The sequence below is a fragment of the Mus caroli genome, unplaced genomic scaffold (genome assembly GCF_978045245.1).
Source record: "Mus caroli unplaced genomic scaffold, Mus_caroli_1 scaffold_20, whole genome shotgun sequence".
Classification (NCBI taxonomy): Eukaryota; Metazoa; Chordata; class Mammalia; order Rodentia; family Muridae; genus Mus; species Mus caroli.
In genome coordinates, this window is record NW_028227275.1 from 50078404 (window position 1) to 50100538 (window position 22135).

The 22135-nt window shown below is 38.7% G+C and overlaps 1 protein-coding gene across 1 annotated transcript; it reads right to left on the reverse strand.

The window, feature by feature from the left end:
- Positions 1-512: 512 nt before the first annotated feature.
- LOC110287624 (membrane-spanning 4-domains subfamily A member 4D-like) lies at positions 513-16830 on the reverse strand. The gene is made up of 7 exons (XM_021154189.3): positions 16718-16830; positions 10411-10570; positions 7850-7969; positions 6202-6258; positions 4780-4905; positions 2695-2796; positions 513-1101 (listed from the first exon to the last, which is right to left on the reverse strand). Exons 2-7 carry the CDS (start codon positions 10543-10545, stop codon positions 961-963), a joined length of 681 nt encoding a protein of 226 aa, XP_021009848.1. The 5' UTR covers positions 10546-10570; positions 16718-16830; the 3' UTR covers positions 513-960.
- Between the last annotated feature and the right edge of the window lie 5305 nt (positions 16831-22135).

Genomic DNA, 22135 nt, shown 5'->3' on the forward strand with positions numbered 1-22135 from the left:
AGCCTAATAAACAGACACTTTGGATTTTGCTTTTAACTAGAAAGTTAATGTGAACATTCAACTGGAAGGTAGTGTCATCTTCAAAGCCAACCTTTAGTGACTTAGTTTTACAAGTTAGGCCTCATATCTGAAAGATTCAGCAAGCCTTCAAAATAATGGCACTACTTGGGACCAACTGTTTAAAGATGTGAGCCTTAGAGGAGATTACAGCGCCAAACCACAGTTATAAGTGATTTTTTTAGGTCACATCTAATATATACACATATGTTTATATATACCTTCTATACTCTCTATATGCATACTATACGCATACCATATATATGTGTGTGTGTATATATATATATACATATACATACATATATATATGGTGATACACTATATTTATATAAATATACACATGTATATAAATGTATGTAGTGTGTATATTTAAGGATCAGGTATTCTGATTTCAGGCATTTCTCTTTATTATAAATTTTTACCAGATCTATTAAATTATACACTATGTTACATATGAGATTAAAATTGTTTCCTATCATTAGTAATTTCTTACATACTTTATGAGTTTGTACTTGATCAAAAGCATCTAAATCTACTTATTTAGCAAAAGCCCCCCCCCCCCAAAAAAAATGCGAACTCCAGTTTTTCAGTCTTTGCAAAGAGACCTCATTTTACTAAGAGGTCTTTTGTTTGGTTGGTTGTTTTTTTCAGTTTGCTTTCAAAACATCTTTGCAAATTCATTGCCCCTTGTACATACAATGAATATAATATGTTGAAGTGTTGTTGACCTAATAAGTGCTTGACTTACATACTTACAGTAAATCTAATATTCATCTCAAAAGCCAGTGCAATGAAGTGTTAATATCCTAGGGAAATGCACACATACACAAACATGCACACACACACACGCACACACGCACACACACACACACACACACACACACACACACACACACATAAAAACTAGACTATTTCTCCTGGGTGGTTCTTGTATACATTTCCTGGAACATTTTTCCCTTGGTGTTCTGATGGTAGCAATGGTTGAAGTGTCATTGGGGATGCCATCACTGTCTCAACAGGATTTGATGGTAGCACTAGAAGAACCTGTGGAATGAATCAAAATGTCATTGAGTCACCCAGTTCAGTCACTGCTTCCATTTCCATATCCTATAGTGTTACTTTTATTAATGTCTATACTGTGGCTACTAAGTTGAATCAAACATCGCACTGAGTGGTGTCTGGGCCACTCCAGGATCATGAGGTGTTGCAGACCTAAGACACTCTTTCTGTGGCAGCTCAGTAGCTGGTATACTTGAACCAAGTTGTCACAGAGAACGACAGTGGAATTCTTCCAAATTAGTTTGCTCCTGTTGACAGCTGCACATGCAGACCTTGACATGGTGGCCTTGAATGAAGTGCTGCACACATGACAGTGGCCCAGAATGGCAGATGCATCATGACACATGGAAATATATTCTGACCTTCACTATTAAGGGGCATGGGCCAGCAGTAGAATGAAGAAGATGGACATACTTAAGCAACACATGCACCTAGCTCATTGCTTCTGTTGGTTAACACACTAGAGGACAGCAGGAACAGCATTTCTCAGCTCTAGGGAGAAGATGCTGGGTTACACTAACTTTGTATACAAGCTTTGAAGTAGCTTATGCGGCATACTGTATTGGTGGTCTACTTCCTGATTATTTTTCACCTCCTATGTTTGTGACTTTATTCTCCCTATATGACCTTCTTCTTCTTGTCTAAGAGCATGTGCAGCAGCCCTTGGGTTAATACAATGGCTAGGTGTACATAAACTGAAAGTTTCTGAGAAACAAAAGCCCAATAAACATTATGAACAAAGTTTAGACAGGAGAATAGGGACTAGAAAGGAAGAATTACAGCCAAGTGAATGGGGCTGGATTTGATAAAAACACACTATATGCAAGTTGGCCATATACAATGTGAAAGAAACCAGTACTCAAAAGAAGGCTCTAAGCTCTTCTTCACCTGGGCTTCATCTACAGAAGATAACATACTGAGTGACGTTGTCCGGCAGTGAGACCATCAGATACAAAGATGCCAAGTCTCTAATGGTCCTATAAAAGGTGCTTCATTCTGTGGATGGATGCTCTTCAGGCTCTTTCTACAGCTCACTAGTCCACTTCCATTTTTAGGAATGCTTTTCTTTCCTTGATCAACTGTCTCTATTTCTAACATGAGTTTCTGGTATAGGGCATTGATCTATAACACAAGGATCTGGAAGTGGGTAACCTCTGAACTCAGAGGGGTGGCTTAGCACTACTAAATATATTTTCCTGGACTTTCTGGGATTTTGAGGTCTTTCTCTTCATTTTCCCTCTGTATGGAGGATAAAGAGATTTTCAGTTTGTCTGTCCTGTTTTGTTTTGGTTGTTTTGGTTTCCCTCCCTCAAACTGTCCTAAAAATGGCTTTGAGCTTCCCTCCTAGTCTGACTTTAAACTCTATTATTAATGAATCTAGGCAACCCAGAGGGAACCTCACTTTTTCTGATTACATGGCCTCTTAAGACTGAGCAGGGAACAAGGCTAGGCTGGCAATAATCTTGATTGAAGAAGGTAAGAGACAAAGATGTGTCCATGTAAGCTGGTAGATTTGTGTGACTGACTACAGAATAATAGAGACCTACTAAGCATCACCGAAGAAGACGTGCTACTCACCTCACGGGAGTTACAACAGGAAGCTTCACATCCAAATGCAGAGACGGACACAGCAAGGCAGAATTCTAGTATGTTAAAAATTAACATCAAAATATCCAAATCCTAAAGACAGATTCATACAAAGGAATGTAAAGAATGGGTAGTACATGTTTGAAATATGCCCTCCTCCCCTTGACTACCATGCTAAAAGATGAAGGCCCTGACCAGGGATTTGGAAATTCAGCTTTTGATACAGCCCAAACCTAAGACTATTTCATCATCTCCTGAATGTTACTAATATTCTCACTTATTTTTTAACTAATAAAGATTATCAGAGGCCCCTAACTCCAAGACTGATGTGCTCTATACTAGATGTTTCACATGGGGAAAACAATATCATTTCATATTTGAAGAGGATAGTCTTCCAGGATAGTCCCAACTCAAGGATGGGGTTAGCCTGGTTTATAGTGAGAACAGAGGCAGCTTATTTATATGCAGAATGTCCTCGCCTGAGCAGGCTGTCCAAGTTTTTATGTCATATCTACATGTAGAAATAAGATCCTGAAGAATCCTATCTAAGAGACTGAGTATGCTTCAGTTTTTGCCTAGAAAATCGAGGGCAGAATGATGAGCCAAGGAATGTGGACAGAAGGTGGAAACACAACAGCTGAGAAAGTTACTTTGCTGTAAAGCTTACCAGGAAGTCAAAAGCCTTGACAACAGTTGATTATGCAATAGAAATTCATTTTGAAAATCTGTCACCCTGTAATAAAGTCTATGTGGATGGCACACTATTTTGGTAGTGATTGTCACAACACTAGTAAATCATTGGAGGGTTGGACACCACACTCCTTACTATTTAATGCATTTGGCTTTGTCTGTATCTTCACCAAGCCACAGGGTCAAAATAGAAGAACAGAGGTGACACATTTATTTTGAATTCTCCTGCCTTGAACTGGTGCCTAGAATTGGCAGGTTTGAATGATCTCAGTGATCAGATATGGTCCCTCTCCTGTGAATTAATCCATTAATCAGGAGCTTGGCACATGAGAGACACTGATTCAGTGGATTGTGAGAATATTTGCATTGGTTGTTTTCATCCTGGCTCCTGCTTCAACAGATCTCTTAGCCTCTGGGTTCAGGCCTTGTGGCAGGCACAAGGGGAGAACAGAAAGTAGGAGAGATAGCAATTTCGCATAAGATATAATTTAGTTTACATAAACAAGTTAAATGCTTAGGCTTGGTGACTCATGACTATAATCCCATCATTGAGAAGAGAGGGTGGATTTTTAACCCAAGTGTAACCTTGGCTCCACAGTAAAACTCCAATCTCCAGCAATATCAATCACACATACTGAAAACATCAGCAAAGCAAAACAAAGCAAAGGTAGATTTTTCAACATAAGTAGCAGATAGATATGTGTGTTTATAGTGCAATATTATAAGCTATAAGACCTATCATATTTCTTGATCATTTTGACTGATCACTGGCAATTCCTTGTGGCTTGTTCTGGTTATTCGAAGTAGAATACACTCTATCTGCTCTTACTTACAAATAACTTACACCTTTAAACCCATTTTGCAAATATTATAAGCTATACAGTTTCTCTTTTTCTCCCAAGAGGATTGGCACCTTCCAGATTAGAAATTTAGTTTTATTTTGGATCTCTCTTGGGCACCAACTGAAGATCAGACATGACATGTGGGTCCTTATGGCAGAGAAGTAGCCACATTAGTGGTTTCCTTTGGACTTAGTTACAGACAGAAGGGAAATAATGAAGTTTCACCTAATCTCAAATATTGTCCGACTTTGCTATCATTTCAACATCGCAAATTGATTTATTTTCCTATTCTCTTTTTTCCCAATAATTTATTTTTTATTAACTTTACATCCTAATCACAGCCCCCTCCTTCCTCTTTTCCCAGTCCCAACCATATAAATCCTTCCTCCCATTGTGCCAATTCACTTTTCCTTAGAGGAGGGAAGCCCCTTTATGTACCACCCACACTTTTGATTTTGTGATCAGAATGTTGACTGTTGCTTTTGCAAGAGTCAGTGAGCCCTTGCCTCCTCCATGACATCCCACCAGCAGAGTGAATACGCACCTTGGTGATTGTATGATTATAACCATACAAAGAATGTGAACGCACAACCACACTGACTACACTCATTATGCATGCAATTGCAGCCATTACAGATGTGATAGTGTTCAGAGTTAGACTGCTGATGATCTGAAACGGAATGGGGATCAGTTATCAATGGCAACCTTTGTATAGCTCCACCAATATTTGAAGAACAGCATTTCATTCTCTTCTTATCCAAACTAGACTCTTGTATCTTTCTTTATAGTAGCTTTACTGCTAATCCCTTGCCAAAATAAAAACATAATAACTGTTATTCCTAAGACTAAATCTTCCAGATGATTTTCAAGGGCACAAGATGTTCTTCTAACTTGATAGTAAAATTTTCAAAGTCTTTGACACAATACCAGGAGAACCTGTTCTTGATTTTGCACCATGCTATTCCTAACTGTTCCTCTGTAAAGGCTGATGGCGGTGTCCCTCTTGCATATTTCCTTCTATGCTGCAGATACAGCTCCACAATCTCTTCTCATGGTTCAGTTAAATAAAATTTATTGTAAGAAGTAAAACTACTCAGCAAACTGAAAGTCTCCTGTATCTAGAACATGAGCTACATTTTAGAGGCCAGTGTTGGTCAAAGATGCAAAGTAGGCAGACAAGATTTAGTTGTAGAAAGGTCATCTTGATAGTGCTACAGAAGTTGATGTTTACCTATTGCAGGAAGTGAAATTTAAATGGAGCTTTTAGAAAATGAAATAATTGTTGAACTCTTGGCTATTACCCTTATCAGCTTTATGATGGACATATCACTGTAAATGTCTTTTTAAGCCATTCATTATTTTAGGTTTACAAATGATTTATCTGCCTATATGTACATGCAGCATGTGCATGGCCCTGGTACCCACATAAGCCTGATGAGGGGTAGGGATCCGATGGAACTGTAGTTATTTATGGCTGTGAACCACCATGTGGGTGCATAGAAAAAAATCTGCGTCTTCTGTAAGAACAAGTGCTCTTACCCTCTGACTGACTGGACTCTATAAAACCATTTTTCAAACTATTACTTTGGATACATCTATAGAAGCTATTTTAATATGTCAGTTAATATTTTTTATTTTTATCAGTAAAATATTTGGGTGTCAGTATTATGGGCTGGATCTGAAGCTTCAAGGCTCATCTGTCTAAACTGGGTGTGACATTTCTTCCCCTAATTCACTGTACCAGCACCAAGATCCTCCCAGCAACTGCCTTGACATTATATCCAGTCAGACATGATGAGACTTGTTATGAAACAGTGGCTCAGCTACACTTTTGAAAGTCAGGTCCTTCTAAAACTCATAGCTATGACTTTAGGAAAATAGAATTAACCCCTTTATATTGTAGCAGATATATGCATAGTTGATGAAATTACTCCTTTTTGATAGCAAAATAAACCAAATTACCTACCAGGCATTTTGTAGGTCTCACTCCTGCTGCAATGGACAGGGATCCGGAGACAATGAACTGGTCATGAGGGGAAATATCCAGGTTAAACATCTTTAAACAGTTGGTATAACTCATAGCATACTAACTCTTATACTTGCAAATAAACTGGGTTTAGTAAAGTGACCGGCTGTCTAAAAGGCAGCAGTTTTCTATGTCACCCACCTTCCCCATCCCCAGGAGAGCAGAGGAAAAGTAAAATGACTTATGGAAGAACCACCAAGGTTTTGTTAATAGATTATTCCATGTGTTTATTTTGGATGTTTGATATAAGGTCTTGTTATGTTGTTCTGGTTGCGCGGACCTTGCCACATGAACCGGGCCGGGTTTGTGCTTGGAGTGACTCTCCTGTTTAAGCTTCCTGAGTGAAGGGATACAGGTAGGAGCCATCAACTGTGTCTCCATTTTTTGTTAGTATTTTCTTTATGCTTCAGTATAGAGGAATAAGCCATTAACTTTTAAAGCTTCTAAATTAAAATTTGGAAAGCACAATTTGTTTTGGACTGAGCACAGTTCCCCCAATGGAGGAGCTAGAGAAAGGACTCAATGAGTTGAACTGTGCTCAGTAATATGCCAGATTAAAGTGCAATGTAAGCTATTACTGGTATTATTGGTGGAATTATCATCATCATTATTGCCATTGGTAACTATTGATATACAAAGTGTCGTGCAACTTTTAAATATATGACATTCTGTGGCATTCTTTAAATCTTAAACACCTGTTGTAAAATAAGAAGAAAAAATTAAAGTACCAAGTCTACCACATAACTAAATTTTCTCATTCTCCAGATCATCAATAAATGGAAACCTTGCAATACTTGAATAAGACTCTAAGCTGCTGTAAAGTACAAATAACCAAGGTTATGCATTTTGTTTTCTTCTTGTAAGTTCATATAAGTTTGATTTCTATACTTTATTGACACTCTGAACTGTAAAAAGCAAATTATCTCCAAGTTTTATTTATAGAGGAAAGCTTTTTAACTTTCAAAATTATTATTCAAACTTTAATTAGTTATTTTATTTAAAATAGAAACAAAATTCACCTATAGTTTTCCTATTCTCTTAAGCATTTATTGAGATTTGTCTAGCCAGATGCTGTTAATCACCTGCTCAGCTTTCTCCCCTCTCCTTTGCCAACAACGCCCGTGTTTCATTCATTCTTTCATGGGCTTCAGAGTTTTGTGATCCCTTCCTAGCTAGAGAAGCAGATCTCAATTTCCCCAAGTTAACAATAGGAGGACAGTTATCCTTGGTTTGAGAATATACTTGTAAACATTATATGAGCAGTGAAACAGGTCAGCAAGCCGTATCACTCTAACTAACCCTATGATTGATTAGCAATGAGCTTCTGAGGATATCAGTTGTGTCAATGTCTAACCCCCATGGGAGCACTTGACTACATGCTGTCACAATACATCTTAAGTGACATATTAAATAAGTGGTCCACCTATCTCATGAATGGCATGTGGATATTGAAATGTGAACAATGAAATACTGAATTGGGTTTAAATATGGTGTTCTCAACTTGAAAGAGTTGAGAGATTTCACCCAAAGTTAGTATAGTCACAACAGGATGTTATTATCCCGTTATATAAGACTGTATGTTACTCACCATTATTGATCCCCAAAATGGGACCATTGAGATCACTGAAAGGGGTAGTTCGGAAGATAAAGTTTTCAAAATTATTATTCCTAAGCTGACGTTTATGAGAGCAATCACAACTTGTATAACCTAGAAACAACAACAACAACAAAAAAAAACAAAATAAATAAAAGCATTGTCCACAACAAAAATGATGCCCATGCTAAGCACTTTTATACTACTAAGTTACCACCACCTACTCCTTTCATAATTCACAGATAAATTTGAAATGTTATTCTTTTCTCAATTGTCTTCATATACAGATGAGATGTAGTAACTTATAAATCATTCCCTTGGACTCTCTCTCTGTTTCTCTCTCTCTCTCTCTCTCTCTCTCTCTCTCTCTCTCTCTCTCTCTCTCTCTCTCTCTCTCTGTCGGTCTGTCTGTCTCTGTCTTTCTCTCTGTCTCTCTTTCTCTGTCTCTCTGTCTCTGTCTCTCTGTCTCTCTCTCTGTCTATCGGTCTGTCTGTCTCTGTCTTTCTCTCTGTCTCTCTTTCTCTGTCTCTGTCTCTCTGTCTCTCTCTCTCTCACACACACACACGTACATACATTTTCAGTAATTTCAAACTTAAAGGGAACTTGTGAAGTTCTCTCCAGAGATGCTTTTATGATGCCCATGATGCATCTCTACCTCTGTTGTTCTCCTTTGTCACATGCTCACATATGATTAGTGAATTAGTAGGAAATTATACCAGCAAGAAACAGTTTGAGGAAATCAAGCTAGGTGCAGAATGAGGGAAATATGAAGAACACACATGATCTTCTTTGAGAGCATGGAGTTTGAGGAAGGAATGTGTATATGGTGATCCAACAATGGGGGAATTTCAGTATTACTGCTCCCATAATAAAGACTCAAAGAAAATGAAAACAATGTATGAAGATGTGTGGGAGGAAAGAAGAGTAGTCTGTAAATGGGAATAAATCTGGAAATATTGAAAAAACTTACATATTTATTATCATACATCTGTATATATGTAACATTAAAACTTAAAGAAAAAGAAGTCACAAATTTAAAAGGGAGGAGACAGCATGGGAGGGTTGGTAGAAGGAAATGGAGGATGGAAATTGTGAAATCATATTTTAATTTAATTTTTAAAATGTAAAAGGACAGATTTAAAAATGAGTTAGCCCTCTACACTTTGATTTGGAAGAGCCCACCCTAAAAGGTCAGAACTTAATCCAAAGGAAAAAATAAAAATAGAATGAATATCACTAGAATTCAAAACAGGAAATCAATGGATTAAAAACTTACAAAACCAATAGTTATTTTTCTTAAAAAATAAATAAAATCAATTACTCGTCAGCCCGGCTAACGGAGGAGGCAAGTGAATAATACTTCCAGGAATCATTCAGGAGATAGGATATGTGTGAACACTAAGAGAAGAGGTCAACTCACTCAACAGCACAGAGGAAACGGAGACTTCTTTAAGACTACCATGTACCATACCTCAGAAGAAGTAATAGCCACTAATGTCATAAAAAAGAGAGAGAGAATAATTTAAGCTGGGCAGTGGTGATGCAGGCCTTTAATCCCAGGACTGAGGAGTCATATACAGACAGATCTCATTGAATTCAAGGCTAGCCTGGTACACAGTCTGTGTTCTAGGACAAGAGCCACCCAGAGAAACAGTGTCTCAAAAGACTGAAATCAAACCAAACCAACCAACCAAACAACAACCCCCCCCCCCAAAAAAAAAAAACCCAAACCTAAAAACTAGAATAATTTGAAAAATAGCCACTACTACTCGATATTATTATGATTTATTTTACATTAATATTTATAGAAATTAATAAACTAGTAGAAGACAAAGCACTAAGCTCAGAGTGCTCATCACTGGGTGTGTTCACATCTTTCCGCTTCACTTTTGCTGTAAATGTAAACTGCTCTCCATTTAAAAATTCTTCTTGATATTTTTAAGGTATGCATATTCTATGTTAACATAAAACATATGTCATGAAAAATGATGATATTATGAGTTAGAACAGTAAGGTAGAAAAGAAACAGGTGTCTGTCTAATGGCAACTGTCCAGAGATTAGCAGCTTGGCCTGGTGAGTACCTTCTTCATTTGCTGGTTTTTAACTGGCCTAGCATGATTTTTTTTAAGTCCTCTATTATTTTTGGGCACAATCTTCTGGAAGTGAATAGAAGTATGTGGAGAATGGAGGGTTGCTCAATGGCATTGCAATTGTTTATATAGAACACAATGGGTTTGAAAGCCACAGGCCAGGCCACAGCTGTTGCTTTATCGCTTTTTCTCTACACTGAGCTAGATATGATCATCTTAGAAGATCCGCAGCATAGAACTTACCTGCAGTCTCTATATTTTAAATGGATTAAACTGAAAGTATGATGTGATAGACTAACATGTCAGTTTTCAAATGATAAATATGAAACTCAAATGCTTTTGCCCTTGGGGTTTATTGAGGTACCAAGAAGATAGTCAAAGAGGTCATTGCATGTCTGCATCGTTTTAAAAATCCTGTGCATATTTACAAAATCATTCTCCCCTGAGATCCAAAGATGTCTTACCCCAAGGACTTTGGGTTCCCCCTTCAAGAATTTCTCTTTCTTCTCATCCCACATTTGTGATTTCATAACAGAATTCTTTGAAGACAGAGCAACTCCAGGAACCACTGTCATGGTGGTCTGTTCCTGTCCTTGCATGGTTTCCAGGGCAGCAGAAACAGTACTGAAATAAGAATGAAGTTGTGGATGAAGTTCTGGAAATAATTCAATGCAGGTTCCCACCTAAGGGTAAACTCCAAGCGAAACAAGCGAAATCTTCCTATGTTATTATAATTATAATTATAATAATAAGTTTAGATAAGAAGAAAAACAGTTTTAATCTCTTGATAAGAGAAGGTTCACCAATTATATTTCCAATTTTATTTTAAATGCTCGTGCTTTTTCTTTATATATTGACAAATACTTTGGACTTCACTTTTCAAGTTAGTAGTTGGAACATTAATGTATGTTGGCTTCAACTTCAGGAGGTGCACCCCATTTTATCCTCTGGCCCACAACAAAGAATCCCATTACATCTGTGCAGTCTCCCCACAGAGTCTCTGGCTTCCAGCAGATACAGCTCCCCTCTGCCCGTGAACTACTCAACCAACCTGCAGTGCAAGGAGAATTTAAGCAGTCCCTGGTACTTCCCTCTAGTGAGAATTGTGGTTTCTTTAAAAACTCAGGTAGTTATGATATGTGAATATGTTTTTGTTTTAATCCAAGGTGTGGGATAAGGGACTGCTTTAGATTGGCCACAGCTGATAACTAGGAAGGTGTGGTATTGTAGGAGGGGCATGATTTTTGCCAACTGCAAATGTTTGGAATTCTGGAGACTCATGAGAGTATGAATGTGAGAGTACAGAGCCCTGAGCAAGCCTATGGTGGCTACTGTTCCCCGCATCTCACACCACCCTAACTCTCCCAGCTTCACCTACTACTGCTTGTTCCTGCTGTTGCCTTTGTTTTTTTGTTTTTTTGGGTTTTTTTGTTTTTTTGCTTTTACTGGATTGCTGGTTGTTGGTTAGAGACATTCTGATGATGGAGATTGGATTTGCCCTCAGGAACTTGATTCCCCTCAGCAGCAGGAAGTTGCCTAAAGAGATGTCAATGCCCTTTCCTCTCTAAACTTCCTTCTCTCCCATCTAGTCTTGGGAGTTTGCAAGTGATTAGGGTGGAATTGGGGCAGAGAAGGATGGTAGATATAAGAACCCAATAAACTAGAAAAAAAATATGCCTACAGTTCCTTTTCATGTTCCAGAAGGCAAAGGTGTTCTTAAGAGGGTCCAAGGTGAAGGGTTGAGTCCAGTGAAATGCACAACTTACTCATTTGGTACAAAGAACCTCTGCCATGCCCCTCAGAAATGCCTTCAGACCTCTGTGATGTGCTGAACTCTTTGGTTGTCTATTCATTCCCCTGTTGGGTCACACTTACTAAAGAGCAAGCATAAAGATGGGGATCTAAAGGGGAGCAAGACTCTTTTGTCAAACTAGAAATAGAAACAAACAACAAACCAGCCTAAATCTCAACAGTTTTTGATAATTGATGGTGATATAAAAATGAAGTCTGAGCAGAGAAAAGCCTTTGCCTAAGATCCAATAATCTGAGGGATTGAGAGATGGCTCAGTGTTTAAGAGTACTTGATGCTCTTCCAGAGGACCCAAGTTCAATTCCTAGCTCCTATTTGACAGCTCATATCCATCTATAACTAACATTCTAGGACATAAACAACTTCTCTGGTCTTTGAGAACCAGGCATGCATGTGGCATACAGACATATATGCAGACAAAACACCTATTATACACATAAAAGATGGAATAATATCGAGTTTTTATTACTTTAAAATTTATTTTTGAGAATATTATACTTGAGCACTGTATTTACATCATTTCCATCCCACCCTATCTTCTCTCCAACTTTTCTCATAATCTCCATGACCTCTTTTCCTTTAATTGTTATTGTTAAATATGCATATGATTTTGCGCACACACACACAATGTTTGGTCCATCTAAGGTTACTTGTCTGTAAATATGTTTAGAAATGATCACTTAGACCTGGATAACCCATCAGGGAACTTCTTGCTGGAGGAGTTAGTAATTGCCTGCAGTTTTCATCTAAGGGTGAACACCCAAGATCTTCTCAAGGGTACAACAGTGGCACTTGTTATGTTGAGGGCAGCCAAGAGATATCTAATGGCCTTAAAGACACAATAGGAGAAAAGCCATGCCTGGTATTGTAACGATAGCCACCTACCTGTGACTGGTGAGGTCATGGACGCTGGAGGAGAAACTATTGCTGACACTTTAACAAGCCTTTGTCTTTTCCTTGTCCTTATCCTTTGCACCAAATTTGCTTCCCAAGGTACAGTTAAATGTACACTCAACCCAAGGTCAAAAGACTATTGTATGTAGTGAAAGGTGACCTCATTTTTCTCATTTTCACCTAGATGTCCCATGTTCTTCCAGTAAATTAAAGCCATCATGTTGAAGCCTAGGAAACCAAATTCCTGCACCTACCTACTTCCACAATGCCTGTCCTCTGTGCCTGAGGAGGGCCAAGCTCTGGAAAGGCACCCCAGAGTCTTTGCTCAGAGCTTGTGGCCACCCCACACTCAGCACCTCACTTAGCTTAAATTTGCAAAATCTTCTAACACTTCTAAACCATAAAGGCTGTGATATGAATCTCTGAAAAAACACAACCACTTCCTATTTTTCTGTAAAAACTGTTAACTGACTTTCAATTCCTCCTCCAGGCATGTATATTTATTGTGAAATATACTCAAAATGAGTGGCTCCGATTAACAGAGGTTTCATTCCACAAGAAAATAATATCTTATGGTAATGATAATTTTGGATACTTCCATTTGTAAAACTCCATCAAAGAAATATAAACAAAATATGATATATAAAAATGTTGCATGATGAATTTTATTAAGTATTAATAAAAGGCAAAACTTAAGACTAAATAGAGTAGACATAGCAAAATATAACAAATATACAATATAAAGGATTTAATATACTCAGACTAATATCATTTAGATGAGCTTTCCAAATCTGTTTGAAAATTCACACATTGCAGATACATGTGTTTTCCTAGAGACCTGTGTTTTTCCTAGAGAACTGTGTATATATATTTTAAATGTATTGTGTGCATAGGAAACTACAGTCAGAGGCTAGTCATGAATTTATCATTGCTACACAAGACAATGAATACAGTGATTTTCTGGGTCTAAGAAGCATCCAGTTTCATAGAAAAAGCTTATTCCCTAAGACAAACTTAACCACAGTCATTTCTTGCATATCTCATAAGTCTAATGAACCTTAGATTCCTCATATAAAATCAAAACCATTCACATTACTTTGATAAAATATTTGATGTTAGGTGATTATTAAGAAGGGGGATTTATTTTATCCATGTTTGGTGGCATAACAAAAAGCATGACCACAGAAATTGACAGCTCTACCTAAGGTTGTCTGGCTAAATCACAATGTAAGACAGGTAATACTGGAAATGAGAGAGGATACTGTTGCCTGGTGAAATAGAAACTATGAGCAAGGCCCAAAGTTTGCTTGATGCCACAATTTATCCTCATATGAACTAACCAGGGTCACATAACACTACTTGAATCCCTTCTAAGGGCAATGCTTCCAGTGACCTAACCACCTGTGTAGAGTCATGGCTCTCAACCTTTTTAATGCAGTAAAACTTTAATAGAGTTGCTAATTTAATAGAGCTGTGGTAACACCCCCCCCGCCATAAAATTACTTTCTTTCTTTTTCTTTATTAGGTATTTTCTTCATTTACATTTCAAATAATATCCCAAAAGTCCCCCAGACCCTGCCCCCCCCACTCCCCTACCCATCCACTCCCACTTCTTGGCCCTGGCATTCCCTGTACTGAGGCATATAAAGTTTGCAAGACCAAGGCGCCTCTCTTCCCAATGATGGCCGACTAGGCCATCTTCTGATACATATGCAGCTAGATACACAAGCTCCGGGGGTACTGATTAGTTCATATTGTTGTTCCACCTATAAGGTTGCAGACCCCTTTAGCTCCTTGGGTACTTTCTCTAGCTCCTCCATTGGGGGCCCTGTGTTCCATCCAATAGCTGACTGTGAGCATCCACTTTTGTGTTTGCCAGGCCCTGGCATAGCCTCACAAGAGACAGCTATATCAGGGTCCTTTCAGCAAAAACTTGCTGGTGTATGCAATGGTGTCAGCGTTTGGAGGCTGATTATGGGATGGATCCCTTTGCTCCTGTTATAAGTCATGATGTAAATAAATAGTGTTTTCAAATAGTCTTGGGTAACTCTTGTGACAAGGTCATTCAACCCCTAAAGGGGTCTCGCCCCACAGGTTGAGAGCCGCCATCTTAGAGGTAATGTTACTTCAGCATTTTTATATTGGAAGCAAAGCCTCTATCATATGTTCTCTTGGGGATCAAATTTCATTTGTCTTACTCAATACACATTTCTTAGGTTAAGTTTACATTAATGAATCATAGTACAGGCCTCAGATAAATGTTTCATAAACTCTCCTCTCCAAAGAGTTTGATAAATTCAAAACTTCAGGAACAAATTCAGGGAAATCCTAGGAAATTCAGCGAACTAATAAGGAAACCTGCCATTAGAATCTTGGACAATCTGTTCTCTGCCTGGTAAAGCAGAGCCTCCTGAGAGCTCAGAGGTCACCAGTGACCGCAAACATTGGAATGAAGAGGAGCTTCATGGAGATGGGAGCATCTGAAAGGAGAGCTGATAAGTGAGCAAAGCCATCACAATGGAGGAGAGTGAGATGATGGAGGGACACCTGTGCATCTAATCAAGTAGTAACCTCATCCACAGCTGGATTTGTGAAAGACCTTCAGGGGCAGGAATGTGGGTTGGGTACAATGCAGTGACTTTGGTTCTAGATAATGCAGAAATGCAGGATCTGTGTAGCTTCTTCAGCCATGATAGTGTTAGCAGTAAGTGAAGCTGTCTTAGAAGTCCACTGTAGGAAGCACCCATAGGAGCAGTGGCAACATTGATAACTGGGTACTCAATAGTGTTTTGTGATTCTACTCTTCTTGGTTTTCTCTACACTGCTGAGACTAGATAAGGGATCCTTCTTGGTTTGATATCCAGCAACACACACAAGCCACCACTGCAGCGCTGGCTTCCAGAGTACAGGTTCCCAGAGCACCTGAAGAACCAGAGAACAAGGTCTGCCATCTAGAGCCAATCAAGATATTCTCACCTGGAATTTAGACTGTTCCTTCTTCAGACTACACACATAGCATGAGGCTATGGAGGATGTCAGAGGCCCAGGTGTTGGGGGAAGAGTGTTGTTATAACTCTGACATTAGTTAAAACATGAAACACCAGTATGCCTATCAGAGCTCATACAGGCCCATGGAGAGGTAGATGCAATTATAATTTAGATTCTTGTGCTATCAGGGCATAGAGTCAATTTGAGTCACAGTCGTTGAAACATCATTCAGCAATGACCCTGAATCTTGATATCATTTGATGGGAAGCATGGAATTGTTCAGACATTTTCCCAATGTCTATATGTGCATATATATATATATATATGGTTTGTTGGAGCTTTGCTCCATGTACCGCATATATGTATGCATGTATGTATGCACATATGAATGTATATATAAATGTATGTATGAATGTATGTAAGTATATATGTATGTTTGTATTATGCAATATCTAAAGTTGTTGGAGCTAGTTGAAACTTGCTTCATTTACCAAGTGCCCTAAGCACTCGTTTTACCTTCCCTCAGAAGGGCCATTTTTCCCTCAATGCTGCTTATGAGATCCTGTGGAAATAAATGCTCAGTGTGTCACACACCCATGCATGCTCCCCATAAGAGTTTATCCCCGAAGCCTGTGCCCCTGTGGTTTATAATTATTCTCGTGTTATTTGTGCTTCTGTTAGATCTGGAGACACTTTCAACGATCAGGTATGACATTTGTTTTACAATCTTAGGAATGCCAATAGTTTAGAAAAAATAGACAATTCTTATGTTTCTACATACAAGGCTTTTAAAAAAACAGTGTTTGGATTTCAATATCTCACACTCCATTGGCATTCCCTATAATCACTAAGGACAGGCTATTGTAGAGAGAACGCATCAAACTTTAAACACTCAAATATTTAAGTTACAAAATAAAGATTGCAAATATTCATCTCCTTATCATATTTTAAACGATGCTTTATATATTATTTTAATCATAAAATATTACAGAATAAAACATAAGTCTTTTCTTTCAAAAACACTTGTTTTAAATAAAATTTATTCCTCAACTTCTAATAAAATAATAAAATGTACTAACCAGACAACGGGAAGGATCTGATGTCAGATGATTTATTCCAGGAGAAGCTTTGCTTGTGTCCGCACAGGACTCTGATTCACCTTTGTAGATAGCAGACTGTTTGATTGTGTCAGGACTTCCCCCCACTGACTAAGAGGCAGAAACCTTTGCCTCTAACATTTCCTCCCCATCCATTTCAGCCATCATATATGGGTGGATGTGTACTCTAAAAATTCAAAGTAGAAATTTTTGTTTTTTTTATATAGAATTTAGACTTATGATTCTTTTTAAAAATTTTTCATAGGATTACTTTTTAAGATAAGTAACAATATAGTTGATTCTTTCCTTGTAAGTACACATTGCAACATGCTAGTAAGAAAAACTGGCTGAGAAAATTATCATGTCTATGTATACTCTGTTAATCTATAAGAAGTTACTTAAATACAAATGAATATGGGCTCTAGGGCATAATTTGTTTTTCACCCCTAATATGTAGAATATTTGATCAAGTGAGGGTATTAGGAAAATGTTTTTTTTTTCTACACATAGGCACTGTAATTGTTTACTATGTGAAAAAAAGGAATGTAACCATATTGTAATTTTTATAGGGGTTGAAAGATTTTACTGGGCTATATAAGATGTAGGAAAAAAATAAACTTGTTGGAGCTTTGCTACATGCAACAAATGTGTATATGTGTATATGTATGTCTATATGTATATATGTGTATATGTGAAATTTGTTGTAGCTTTGCTCGATCCAACAAATGTATATGTGCATGTATGTATGTAATGAGTGAAGTTGTTGGAGCTTGTTGAGGCTTGCTTCATCCACCAAGTGTGTGTGTGTGTGTGTGTGTGTGTGTGTGTGTGTGTGATTCTTTCCCACCTTTTTCTTGCTGGCTCCAGAAAGTTTCACTGGACTCCAATGGAGGAGTTAGGGAAATGACTGAAGCAGCTGAAGGGGTTTGCAACCCCATATAAAGAACAACAATATCAACCAGAGCTCCCAGGGTCTAAACCAGCAACCACAGAGTAGACATGGAGGGCCCCATGGTTTCAGCTGCATATGTAGCAGAGGATGGCATTATCTGGCATCAATGAGAGGAGAAGCCATTGGTCTTGTGAAGGCTTGACGTCCCAGTGTAGGGGAAGGAATGCCAGAGCAGTGAGGTGGGAGTGGTGAAGTAGGATGCAGGAACACACTCATAGAAGCAGGAGGAGGGAGAATAGGATAGGGGATGTGTGGAGGAGAAACCAGAAAAGGAAATAACAATTGAAATGTAAATAAATAAAGCATCCAATAAAAATTCATGCTGGGAAAACTGAAAATCTGCATGCAGAAGAATGAAAAGAGAGTTCTGTGAGGTTAAAGGTGGGGTCCCTCTTCCACTCAGGGCTCGGGCCTCTGGGTGAGGTGGGTTGCAGGAAGTTTTGACTGTGCTTTCCCTTGTGGCACTGGGTGGGCATCTATCTCTAGCTATGGAAAGCTGTGGAACACCACTCCAGGGGTGGGAGAATGCAGTCTGAGGTCCCCAGGGACTGTGGGAGCCCGCTCGGGGGTCCCAGGGTCTGAAAGGAGACTGGGACCATCAGTTTCTCAGACTCTTGGGCACCCAGATACAGCTGGGAGCCATGGAAGAACTGAGAATGGAGTGGGGGCCTGCGGCCTGGACCTAGCCTGGAGCTGAAGGAAAAAAAAAAGAGGGGAGCTCTGTCTGGGTCCCTCGGGGAGGAAAGTCCTTGGTTTGCTTGGCAAGTGGCTTGGCTTGGTGGAGGCTATAGCTGGGAGTGCTGAGAAGCCTTCTGGGAGAGATTAGTAGCTGGCTCTCTAGATGAAGGTCTGTTCCATTGCTCCTTATTGCGATCACAATGAAAAGAGACAGTCCATGGTTTTAAGGCTAAAATTGTCATGGTGGAGAGTGGTGGTGAGAAAACTGTACCCCACTTTCTCAGGGCAGGCCTGAGGTTTGTAGGAAGGAATGGCTGGGAAGGAGAGTTTAATTGGCTAAGCCCTTTAGGCCTTTAGGTACCTCATGAAAATGGAGATCTGTCTTGAGGCTATGTGATCCGTGGTCACATCCTCTACCTGTGGAGGGGCTTTGGGCGTTGCTCTTACATGACTGATGGCCACAGAAATACGGAGAGCTACTTCCTCATGTCAGGGTCCTGGTGTGCAGGAGCATGGCAAAATGCCTACTCTTCCCTGCAGGGAAACCTGTGGGGTCACCAGGGTTTCAAACCTACCTCAACCAGAAACTAGGCTGTCTTTCACAGCCCCACAGAGTCCTATCATTTTGCATAGAAACTAACTGCAAATGGATCAGAGACCTAAACTTGGAACCTAAAACACTGAAACAGCTAGGAAAAAATAGATGGTATAGGTGTAGGAAAGGACCTTCTGAACAGGCGTCCATGTGTCCAAGATTAAAGAACAACAACTGACAAACAGAGCTTCATAAAACTAGAAAGATTCTGCATAGCTAAGAAAACACTCAACCAGGTGACTAGGAAGCCCATAGAATGGGCAAGAACATTGCCAACTATACATCTGACAGAAAATTCACATACAGAATATATAAAGAACACAGAAACAAACAAACAAAATCAAATGATCTATTTTAAAAAATGAGCCTGGGACCTAATATGATCCTATGAGACTAATCAAGTTCTCAAAAGAACAAGAGCAATATATATATATATGGCTAAAGAAATATCTCAAAAATGTAAATCAAAGCAACTTTAAGATTCATTTTACTTTACGCAGGATTGTTTGGCTATTCTGAGTTTTTTGGTTTTTCATATGAAAATGAGAATTTCTCTTTTGAGGTCTATAAAAAATACTGTTGGAATTTGATGGGGATTGCATTAAATCTGTAGATTGCTTTTGGCAAGATGGCCATTTTCAGTATGCTAATCCTACATATACATGAACATGGGAGATCTTTCCATCTTCTGATGTCTTCCTCAATTTCTTTCTTTGAAACTTGATGTTCTTGTCATACAGATCTTTCACTTGGTTGGTTAGAGATACACAAAGATATTTTATATTACTTTTGGCTATCATAAAGGATGTTGTTTCTTTAAATTATTTCTCTGCCTCTTTATCATTTGTATAAAGGAGGGATACTAATCTCTTTAACTTTGTATCCAGACACTTTGCTGAAGATGATTATCAGATATAGGAGTTCTCCAGTAGAATTTTGGGGACACCTATGTATGCTATCATATCATCCACAAATATCAATACTTTGACTTCTTACTTTCCAATTTGTATCTCTTTGATCTTCTTTATTTGTCTTATTGCTCCAGCTAGAACTTCAAGTACTATATGGGCAACCTTCTTCTCCAAAATATCTTTCATAATTTTGCAGAGGTTTTCAAATTTTCTCTTTTTCTCTTCCTGTTTCTTCTTTTCCTCTTCATCTTCTGGAAGTTCCAGTCCTTCTTTGGTAACAGACACCAAGGTCTTACCCTCAAATTCCTTCAGCGGTTGCACACAATACTCATCAATGGGCTCAATCATATAGATTACTTCTAAGCCATGCTTTCAGAGGCGTTACACAAAGGCTGAGTTAGCAACCTGGTCCTTGGTCTCACCTGTGATAAAATAGATGTGCTTCTGGTTTTCCTTCATTCTGGTGCAATAGTCCTTCAGAGAAACCATCTCATCCCCAGTAGCATATGTGTAATACCGCAACAGCTCTGAAAGCTTCTTCCGATTCTGAGAGTCTTCGTGAATTCCAAGCTTTATATTTTTTGAGAACTGCTCATAAAACTTTTTGTAGTTCTCTTTATCTTCTGCTAGTTAAGAAAATAGTTCTAAGCATTTCTTGACCAAATTCTTTCTGATAACTTTCAGAATTTTGCTTTGTTGCAGCATTTCATGGGAAATATTTAGAGGGAGATCCTCAGAATCCACTACCCCTCTAATGAAATTCAGATAATCCAGGATTAACTCCTCGAAGTTGTCCATGATAAAATCTCTGCGAACATACAACTTGATGTTGTTCTTTTTCTTTCTGTTTTCAAACAGATCAAAAGGAGCATGTCTTGGGACAAAAAGAAGGGCCTGGAATTCTAATTGTCCTGCAACAGAAAAATGCTTTACTGCCAAATGTTCTTTGGGTGGGTAGGGGAGTGTGAGGGGGGAGGGTCTGGGGGACTTTTGGGATAGCATTTGAAATGTAAATGAAGAAAATAACTAATTAAAAAAAAATAAATAAAAATGGGCAACCTTGTCTTGTCCCTGATTTTAGTGGAGTTGCTTTAAGCTTCTCTCCATTTAGTTTGATGTTGGCTGTTGGTTTGCTGTGCTTTGATTATCTTTAGGTATGTGAATTGTTTCCCTGATCTCTTTAATACTGTTAACAGGAAAGGGTGTTAGAATTTTTTTTCAAAGGACTCTTGAACTATAAACTTTCAGGGCAATCACCATCCTTGACCTCAAGCTTTACTACAGAGCAATACTGATTTTAAAAAAAAAATGTATTGGTACTGGTTTACATCTGTGCCCCAGAGTTAACCCTATGCCAAAGCTCTCCAAACTCAAATCCCACTTGGAGAGAGCTGGTTGTCCAGGAGTGCTGACACACTTAACATCACAGTAGAGACCACCACTATGTCTCCAATGCCTGGCCCAAATGAGACCCACCTGGAGCCCCTAGGACACAGGAACTGTGAAGCAGCCTGGGACAGGATTCTTCTGGTCTTCATCTGGCCCCAGAGCTAATTTTGTACCACAGCTCTCCATACCCAAATCCTGCCTGGAGACAGCTGGTCTCCTAGGAGTGTTGACACATCAAAGATCACAGGTTTACAGGCTCATGGGAAGGACAAGCTACAGTCAGAGACAGCAAGACCAACTAACACTAGAGATGACCAGATGGAATGAGGCAAGTGCAAGAACATAAGCAACAGAAACCAAGGCTACTTGGCATCACCAGAACCCAGTCCTTACATCACAGTAAGTCCTGGATACCCCAAGACAGAGAAAAGTAAAACTCTCATTTCAAATCACATCTTATAGGATGAAAGAGGAGTTTAAGAAGGACATAAGTAACTCCCTTAAAGAAATACAGGAGAACACAGGTTAACAGGTAGAAGCATTTAAAGAGGAAACATATAAATTCCTTAAATAATTATAGGAAAACACAGCCAGACAGGTGAAGGAATTGAAAAAAACCATCCAGGATCTAAAGATGGAAATAGAAACAATAAAGAAATCACAAAGACAACGTTGGAGATAGAAAGACTAGGAAAGAGATCAGGAGTCATAGATGCAACAGAATACAAGAGATAGAAGAGAGAATCTCAGGTGCAGAAGATACCATAGAAAACATTGACACTAGAGGCAAAGGAAATGCAAAATGCAAAAAGCTCCTCACCCAAAACATCCAGGGAATCCAGGACACAATGAGAAGACCAAACCTAAGGATAATA